At 55.2% G+C, this 8,113-nt stretch overlaps 5 protein-coding genes and 1 non-coding gene across 6 annotated transcripts; 3 read left to right on the forward strand and 3 right to left on the reverse strand.

Moving 5' to 3' along the window:
- Positions 1-14: 14 nt before the first annotated feature.
- F5Z01DRAFT_631735 (uncharacterized protein) lies at positions 15-1,324 on the forward strand (the record flags this gene model as incomplete). Its single annotated transcript, XM_046261811.1, has 3 exons — positions 15-188; positions 240-527; positions 581-1,324. 3 exons carry the CDS (start codon positions 15-17, stop codon positions 1,322-1,324), a joined length of 1,206 nt encoding a protein of 401 aa, XP_046113359.1.
- On the reverse strand, positions 1,067-3,238 carry F5Z01DRAFT_496400 (uncharacterized protein). Its single transcript, XM_046260248.1, has one exon. The coding sequence runs from the start codon at positions 3,186-3,188 to the stop codon at positions 1,380-1,382; it is 1,809 nt and encodes a 602-aa protein (XP_046113360.1). The 5' UTR covers positions 3,189-3,238; the 3' UTR covers positions 1,067-1,379.
- Positions 3,239-3,628: 390 nt separating this feature from the next.
- F5Z01DRAFT_684595 (NUKM subunit of mitochondrial NADH:ubiquinone oxidoreductase) lies at positions 3,629-4,395 on the forward strand (the record flags this gene model as incomplete). The annotated part of the gene is made up of 3 exons (XM_046265942.1): positions 3,629-3,670; positions 3,788-3,885; positions 3,942-4,395. 3 exons carry the CDS (start codon positions 3,629-3,631, stop codon positions 4,393-4,395), a joined length of 594 nt encoding a protein of 197 aa, XP_046113361.1.
- Positions 4,396-4,941: 546 nt separating this feature from the next.
- On the reverse strand, positions 4,942-5,016 carry F5Z01DRAFT_t104. The gene has a single exon. It is a non-coding gene; the product is annotated as a tRNA-Val (tRNA).
- Positions 5,017-5,326: 310 nt separating this feature from the next.
- On the forward strand, positions 5,327-6,731 carry F5Z01DRAFT_496505 (alanine dehydrogenase). Its single transcript, XM_046260250.1, has 4 exons — positions 5,327-5,460; positions 5,514-5,721; positions 5,772-5,869; positions 5,929-6,731. The coding sequence occupies exons 1-4, from the start codon at positions 5,403-5,405 to the stop codon at positions 6,675-6,677; spliced, it is 1,113 nt and encodes a 370-aa protein (XP_046113362.1). The 5' UTR covers positions 5,327-5,402; the 3' UTR covers positions 6,678-6,731.
- A 381-nt stretch (positions 6,732-7,112) lies between these two features.
- F5Z01DRAFT_496523 (uncharacterized protein) lies at positions 7,113-8,113 on the reverse strand. The gene is made up of 3 exons (XM_046260251.1): positions 7,985-8,113; positions 7,553-7,827; positions 7,113-7,528 (listed from the first exon to the last, which is right to left on the reverse strand). The coding sequence occupies exons 2-3, from the start codon at positions 7,820-7,822 to the stop codon at positions 7,250-7,252; spliced, it is 549 nt and encodes a 182-aa protein (XP_046113363.1). The 5' UTR covers positions 7,823-7,827; positions 7,985-8,113; the 3' UTR covers positions 7,113-7,249.

The raw sequence follows: 8,113 nt of genomic DNA on the forward strand, positions 1-8,113 counted from the left end.
ACCAGACGCCTGACATGTCAGACGGCGAAGCGCCTGCACCGGGCTTGCCCCCGGCCATCTCGAACCCTGAAGAAGATGAGAGTGGCAGGATTATGGGCGCCGTCGTTGCCGTGACGACGCTGGCCCTGATCACGGTTCTGACAAGGTTCTACGTTCGCACGGTCATGATCAGGAGCCTTGGATGGGACGTATGTACAGAGGATGTGGGAAAGCAAAGACTATACAGCTGACCGAGACAGGACGCCATGATGGCACTCACCATGATGACTTCGCTGGCTGGTTGCGGCCTGGCTGTCGCCTCGGTCCAATATGGCGCTGGCCGACATCGTGGCGATGTTCCCGCCGATGATTTTCAGACTGGGATGAAGCTGAACTTTATCAGCCAGCCAACGTATCTGTTTGCCATCTGCTTTGTCAAATTGGCCGTGGGCTGCTCGCTTCTGCGGATCGCGTCCACCAAGTTCTACACCTGGCTGATCAGTGGCATCATGGGCTTTATGCTATTCTATACCATTGCCTGCTTCTTCGTGGGTCTCTCGTCTTTGCCAGTTTTGCCTCTCTTGACTGACCTCGCCTTCAGACCATCATCTTACAGTGCACGGACATTCGTGTCCTATGGAACCCAAACATCCAGTCGACCTGCTGGACGATGCATACCCTCCAGAGCCTGTCGTACACGAACAATGCCCTCAACATCATCACAGATCTCCTCTTTGCCGTCGTCATCCCTGCCCCCATGCTGTGGAACCTGAACGTGCACCGACGGACACGCGTCACTCTCTTGTTTGTCCTCGGCCTCGGTGTCTTCGCCTGCGCCGCCGCCCTCGTCAAGGTTGGCTACGTTGTCAACTATGGCAAGGTGGGCGACTTCCTGTGGGACTCGCAGGACATCACCATCTGGACAGCGGCGGAGACCAATGTCGGTATCGTCGCGGGAAGTCTGCCGACGTTGCGCCCCATCTTCAAGAGCTTCCTCGGCAGCGTCTACGGACGGGGCACAAAGCCAAGCAACGACCCGAGCCATATTTACGGCCACGGCACCAGTCGGAGTTCCAAGCATTGGCAGGCCTTGTCCAGCGGCGGGCGCAACAGAAGCCGTCCAGCGGATGACCTCGCAGACGAGACGAGCAGCCAGGAGGCCATTGCCTTGGGGCGGATGAGGGACGAGTACGACTTGGCAGGCAAGAGTGGCGCTGCTACGACAATCGTTTCCTCGGCTCGCGCCGCCGGCGAGGACCCCGATCAAAGCGGCATGGCGTCGGGCCTGTCTCGACAAGGCATCCAGAAGACAACGTCGACAACTGTGTATCGTTCCGAGTTGTGAGGCTCGTCAGGCAAAAATTTTATATAGTCTCAGAGTGTCCATTAGAGGAGCCGGTCTACACGGAGGCTTCAGCTTCCTTTGTGTAATGGCAAACAATTTCATGAAAAGCGCTGCTGTCGTAGTTTGCGATCCGTCTAAAGTAGCTCATCTCCCCCTCCTGCTCCCGCAAGATAGTCTCGAGCACCTTTCGAGATATCAACGCGATCTCGGGCGCATACTTGGCGATCCCGAGCCATTTGCGGTCATGCGGTTCGATGCGGTCCAAGGCGGTAGCCCAGAGCAAGACCCAACGATCTAGGGCACGTACAATAGTGGCCAAGCCCGACTTTGGGAGCATAGAGGCTTTGTAGTTGAAGATGACATGTTGAAAGCCCAGCACAGTGACGTGCAGCTGGCTGAGGCTCAGTTTCCCCAAGCCTGCCTCCGCATACACTGCTTCTTCGCTCATGAGCGCATTGATCGCCTCGCTGAAAGACACTTGGCCTTGCAACTCTTCCAGGTGATGGGTGTGCGCATGGAATTCGGCTTCCGACTCTGCATGCCATACCTCGTTGGGGCTGGGCATCGATCCGGATAGTTCAGCGATCGCCATGGAGGGAGGATGGTTGAAGAAGCACGTCAGCAATGTGTCGTTTGTAAAGGCGCTGGTCACAAGCCTGATACAAGCCTCGCGATGGACAAAGTCGGTCCACTCTGTCTCTCCGCAGGGGCTGTGAGCCGCTCCCACAACGCCGGCGGCGCGGGCGGCGGCCACGACTGCCGGCTGTCGCTCGCAGGCCATGCGTCTGCGAGTCTCAGGGGTGCCAATGCTACATTGCAGCGACACGATCATGTTTGCGGCCTGGCACGCAGGCAGAAAGTCGTCGAGATCGCCGGCGGCTCGCGTGGTATACCGCTTGAGCTCTGTAAAGGTGTATTTCTCCGAGAGCTCGACGAGGGACTGGTTCAGGGACGGTGATGGCCATCCTCGCAAGTCGTCCCCAGCTGTGAGGTAAGCTGTTCCTATAAGCACCAATGCCAATAGCAGCGCCAAGGGCGACTTGTCAGGGGTGAATGTCGGCCAGTGGATAAATGTAGTGTGATAGCACTGCCGTCTTCGTGAGCATGTATCGAGAGCCCGTTGAAAATGTGTCGCCGTGAAGAAGCCTTGGTCAAGACTTTGGGTGAATCCATCCCGCAGACGTGGCTTGAAAGCGAGCACGCTCTCCAGCTCACACATGAGTGTGTCGACGCGCGCGGGCGACACGGCCGTGCATGCTCTGTCACCTTGACCATATGAGCTGAGCATCAAGTCATCGTCTGCAAAGAGCATCGCTGAGAAATCCATGTGAAGTATTCTCGGGTCAATGGTATCGGCGCTCCAAGCTAACACCTCTGTACTCTCAAGGTCCGGGTCTGTTTGCTTCATATGGGGTTCTGCAGCAGCAACTGCCGCCATCAAGTCTTCGAAGCCCTTGCTTGGGTCGGTGCTCTGCAGCAGAAATGGTAGGCGTGATGGCGTCTTGGTCGTGCGGTTGGCCTCGTCACCATGTTCACTCCTGGTCTTGGAAGCATGCGCTGGGTCGGTGCAGAGAGAGTTGTAGGTACAAGTCTTTCCGCGCTGAGAGCATCGTGCGCATGGGACTTTCGAATCGCAAGAAGACTTGCTCCGACAGCAGCTGTCGCATGCACGCAGCCGTCGGCCGCGTTTGATCTGCGGGAGTGATCGACCAGCTCGTGAGGGACACTTCAGAGCATGGCGACGCGCAACATCGGCTCGACCGAAGCCCTTGGCGCAGAATGGACACTTTTTGTTGTCAATCTCATTCTCACAAGCCCTCGGCAACTTGCAGATGGCACATATAAAGCCAGCGTTTGATGCCATTTCTGCAGTGTGGGCCTTGGGCAAGATAATCAAAGGTTCGTGGCAGGGCGAAGTGAGTGCGGTGTGGGAATTTTCCGCGCTGGTGGAGGTGAAGCTCACGGATGTTAAGAAATCACTTCTGCTTCACTCGAGTTATTGACATGCGGTGGAGCGTCATCGTAATAAAAATAGCGTAAATGCTCGTCAAATGAGTTTTTAAATATTTTAAGTGTAATTCAAAGTTTGACAACGTTTTGGATCACATTAAATTTGCTCTACAGCTTTAGGCTTCCCCTCTCTCCCAAGTATCTGCATAACGTGTTTCTGACCACAGCATGTGGTTTACTCCCGGCATACACTCATCGCACCTCCACAAGTAACATATCTTTCATTTCAACTTCCACCTCCTCGCCATTTTCTCTATTTCAATAATTCTGTGGCGTCCCATCTTTGAGTCCAAGATGTTCAGAACCCGACTTGCGCAGGGTGAGTACGCGAACCTCGTGAGTGACGGTTGACTTACACGGATAGGAGTAACGCGAAGGGTTTGGAATAATCACTCCCTGGCGAGGACGACCTCCATACGAACGACCCTACCACCGCCACCGTATCTACAACAGCGTCAACTCGTTTCATCTGGACAAGAAGGTGGACAAAGAAACCACCCGGCAGCTTTGACTGCCGACGTGAAGCCAAGCAGCGTTGTCGAATATGCCTTGTAAGAGCCGTCTCTACTCGTCCACATCCGGCCAATGCTGACCCAGAGAACCAAAGAACAACTTTCGATCAACTGGCCAATTGGTCCCGCAACGGATCCATGTGGCCTTTGACATTTGCACTGGCCTGCTGTGGTATCGAAATGATGCATGTGTCCATGCCCCGCTACGATCAAGACAGGCTGGGCATTATCTTCCGTGCCTCGCCTCGGCAAGCGGATGTGATGATCGTCGCTGGAACAGTGACCAACAAAATGGCGCCAGCCGTGCGCCAGGTCTACGATCAGATGCCTGAGCCACGATGGGTTATCAGTATGGGATCCTGCGCCAATGGAGGAGGCTACTACCACTATAGCTACAGTGTGGTAAGAGGTGTCGACCGCATTCTCCCTGTCGATATTTATGTTCCAGGCTGCCCGCCAACTGCAGAAGCGCTCATGTATGGCATTTTCCAGTTGCAGCGGAAGATCAGGGGCAACAGGCCTTCCAGGATATGGTACCGCAAGAAATGAAGGGAGGTTGCACCCCTTTGCTTATTTTCCAAGTTCCATTTCAATCAACCTCCAAGTCTCCCAATTTGAACAGATCAATGATTATCATATATCGTGCGGTCGAGCGGATGAATCCCACTAACTCGAAGACAGACAGACTTGAATAGGGTAAGTCGAGCATGGAGTATGGTGACTTTCCACAACTCAGTACTACTGGCAATGCAAGACAGACAAATTATAGATTGCAAGTGGCCATCTTGATCAGGCACCTCTCAGCCGGTGCAATCCAGCGGTAGTAACGTTTGTCAAAACACGTTCCTAACTTCCTAGCTCCAGTCGATCTCCCCGCCCGGACCAGGTGGACGCATCGCGGTTCCTGCTCTTAGCGCACTGCTGCCTGCGCACGGGCTCTACCAGTATCACGCGATACCGACTGACACCGACCTGACCAAAAAAGGGGAAGGTTTTTGTAAATATAGAAAAAGACACCGGATGCTGCCAGGGGAACGAATGGCACGGAAGGAAGACTACTTGTAGGTGTCAAAAGAGTAGAAAGTGCAAAAGAAATGATTTCGCCCGGGCTTGAACCGGGGACCTTCTCGGTGTTAACGAGATGCCATAAACCAACTAGACTACGAAACCATTTGTTGGGGAGACGGGATGTTGATAGCATTATATGGTTATTCCAGGGTCAGCATTTAAAGAATTTGATTCAGACCTCGTGGTATGCCTGTGTTAAATCAAAAAGATATCAAAGGCCAATGATTAGACATGGCTGTTCCCGCAGAACATGCATCTCTCAAACCCCATTCTACGGCTGTACCGCCTTGAGCTTTCGTTTGGTCTGGAAAGGTCACGTGCTTCGACGTGCCCCTCGCCAGCAACCCCACCAAGAGCTCAAAAGGCTGGACCCTGCGTCATGTGAAGTCAGTCACAGCATTCCGATCGCGGCGCGCATCAACAATACAAATCTTCGCCATCGACAGCTGCCCATTTTTGCACGTCTAAACACAACCAATTCGCCCACCATGCCTACCGTCATTCACCACAGAGTCGACACCAAGCCTTTTGAGCGCCGCACGTCGCGTGAGCATACGTTCCTCGTCCTGTCTTGACCGCCAATTGACCCCTTTGCCTAGTCTCGCCTGCCTCAGCCAAGGCCCTCCTCGATGCTGGCTACATTGTCCGCGTGGAGCGATCCCCCGACCGTATCTACAGGGATGAGGAATACGAGAAGGTTGGCGCTGAGCTGGTGCCCGCCGGATCATGGCGCGACGCTCCCAAGGAGGATGTCATCTTGGGGTTGAAGGAGCTCCCCGAAGACGACAGGCCATTGGAGCATGCCCAGTAATACTTGCCAAGGCCACGCTTCCACCACAGCTACTGACAGCTTGCAGCATCTCGTTCCAGCACGCGTTCAAGAAGCAGGACGGATGGGAGGCTAACCTCTCCCGCTTTGCTCGCGGCGGCGGCAAGCTTTACGACCTCGAATTCCGTAAGACGCCGCGTAGCCCTCGGCCCCCAACCAGTGGTCAACTAACACGGAAATCTCAGTCACGGAAGAAAATGGACGCCGCGTCGCCGCCTTTGGCTACTGGGCAGGTTACGCCGGGACGGCCATCGCCCTACTCGCTTGGGCGCACCAGATCCTCCACCCCGGCGAGGCTCTTGGGCCTGTGCCAACATACGACTCTGCCACTGCGCTCGCTGATCAAATCAAGGCGAACTTGGAACCCGCTGTCGCGGCCAACGGTGGCAAGTTTCCTCGCGGCATTGTCATTGGTGCCTTGGGACGGTGCGGCAAGGGAGCCACTGACATGTTCCGCACCGCGGGCATCCCCGAGGACTCGATCCTCAAGTGGGACATGGAGGAGACCAAGAAGGGGGGCCCCTTCCAAGAAATTGTGGAATCCGACATCTTCATCAACTGCGTGTACCTTGGTCCCCACAAGATCCCGCCGTTTGTAACCTTCGAGACCCTCAACAAAGCCGACCGCCGCCTGCGCATCATCTGCGACGTCAGCTGCGACCCCAACAGCGAGAACAACCCCATTCCCATCTACACCACGTGGTCGACGTTCGACAAGCCAACTGTACCCACATCCAAGGAGATTCCCGAGGGTCCAGAGCTGAGGATCATCTCCATCGATCACCTGCCAACCCTGGTGGCGCGCGAGTCGAGTGATGAGTTCTCTTCGCTCCTGCTGCCCAGCCTTTTGACCTTGGACAAGAGAGATACCGACGGTGTCTGGAAGCGCGCGGAAAAGATCTTCGACGAGAAGATTGCCGAGTTGCCTCAATAAATGCACTCTCTTGGTCCGCATCAATGAATAAAAAGGGCTTACAACACCATGGTGCCACACACTACTCTAGTGATGTTCACTACGTGCACATTGTTGACTCTTTAGTGCTAATCAGCTCCACCCAGTGGTGTACGCCACAGTTCTTTCGTCGCCTGATTCGCATGAACAGCATTCACTTGCCATTTCATTGGGAATATCAAGGCTGACGAAAACGGTAGGGGGGGTTGCCGAAAGACCCTGATTGCGCTTGACCCCAAGGCATTATAGACCGTAACATGGTGATTGTAAATTCTGAACATTCCTCCCTCTCGAGCACTACGGAGGAGAAAATACGGCACCGACTTGTCAACAGGTGGCTCATTGCGATCGCACGCAGACGGCTCAGGTAACAGATGCGTTACTATGGGAAGGCGAGTCGTTGAAAGTCACCAATTCGATCTGTTATTGAACTAGTCTTTTCATCTGGTTGAATCATTACCATTGTCCTTGTCTTTGTTTCACAACAGCCCTCCTCGGCCAATGTACCTGGATGGTTTCGAGCGGGTGACAGCCAACCAGTTGTTTAGGGGTCTTCACCAATGAAAGAGAATGGTCTTGCAGAATCGAATTTTCTCATATTTGATTACTCGGGTGTACATTTCGCAGATGAAGAGGTAATTAGAGGAATGTGGTAAGTTCGGTCGCCAGTCTTGGCTATCAGCGTCGGCCGTTACCTTGTCCTTGGCCACTGCCATGCCCTTGGCCACTGCCTTGTCCCTGACCACTGCTTTGGCCACTGCCTTGTCCTTGGCCACTGCCTTGTCCTTGGCCACTGCCTTGTCCTTGGCCACTGCCTTGTCCTTGGCCACTGCCTTGTCCTTGGCCCTGGCCACTGCCTTGTCCTTGGCCACTGCCTTGTCCTTGGCCCTGGCCACTGCCTTGGCCCTGGCCACTGCCTTGGCCCTGGCCACTGCCTTGGCCCTGGCCACTGCCTTGGCCCTGGCCACTGCCTTGTCCTTGGCCACTGCCTTGTCCTTGGCCTTGGCCGTCACCTTGACCGTTGCCACTGCCTTGTCCTTGTCCCTGACTGCCTTGCCCCTGACCGCTGCCTTGGCCCTGGCCATCGCCCTGACCGTTGCCTTGGCCCTGGCCATCACCTTGACCATTGCCGCTGCCCTGACCGTTGCCTTGGCCCTGGCCATCACCTTGACCATTGCCGCTGCCCTGACCATTGCCTTGTCCTTGGCCACTGCCTTGTCCTTGGCCTTGGCCGTCACCTTGACCGTTGCCACTGCCTTGTCCTTGTCCCTGACTGCCTTGCCCCTGACCGCTGCCTTGGCCCTGGCCATCGCCCTGACCGTTGCCTTGGCCCTGGCCATCACCTTGACCATTGCCGCTGCCCTGACCATTGCCTTGGCCCTGGCCATCACCTTGACCATTGCCGCTGCCCTGACCAT

Source organism: Emericellopsis atlantica (assembly GCF_019669845.1).
Source record: "Emericellopsis atlantica unplaced genomic scaffold F5Z01scaffold_69, whole genome shotgun sequence".
NCBI lineage: Eukaryota > Fungi > Ascomycota > Sordariomycetes > Hypocreales > Bionectriaceae > Emericellopsis > Emericellopsis atlantica.

Excerpts from the sequence above, each read along its gene's own strand:
- F5Z01DRAFT_496523 (XM_046260251.1), bottom strand. The coding sequence starts at position 7,822 with ATGGTCAAGGTGATGGCCAGGGCCAAGGCAACGGTCAGGGCGATGGCC. Across the intron at positions 7,529-7,552 it reads AGGCAGTGGCCAAGGACAAG|GCAGTGGCCAAGGACAAGGC; the intron begins GCAGTGGCCAGG and ends GCCAAGGACAAG.
- F5Z01DRAFT_496505 (XM_046260250.1), top strand. The coding sequence starts at position 5,403 with ATGCCTACCGTCATTCACCACAGAGTCGACACCAAGCCTTTTGAGCGC. Across the intron at positions 5,722-5,771 it reads AGGCCATTGGAGCATGCCCA|CATCTCGTTCCAGCACGCGT; the intron begins GTAATACTTGCC and ends GACAGCTTGCAG. Across the intron at positions 5,870-5,928 it reads GCTTTACGACCTCGAATTCC|TCACGGAAGAAAATGGACGC; the intron begins GTAAGACGCCGC and ends CGGAAATCTCAG.
- F5Z01DRAFT_496400 (XM_046260248.1), bottom strand. The coding sequence starts at position 3,188 with ATGGCATCAAACGCTGGCTTTATATGTGCCATCTGCAAGTTGCCGAGG.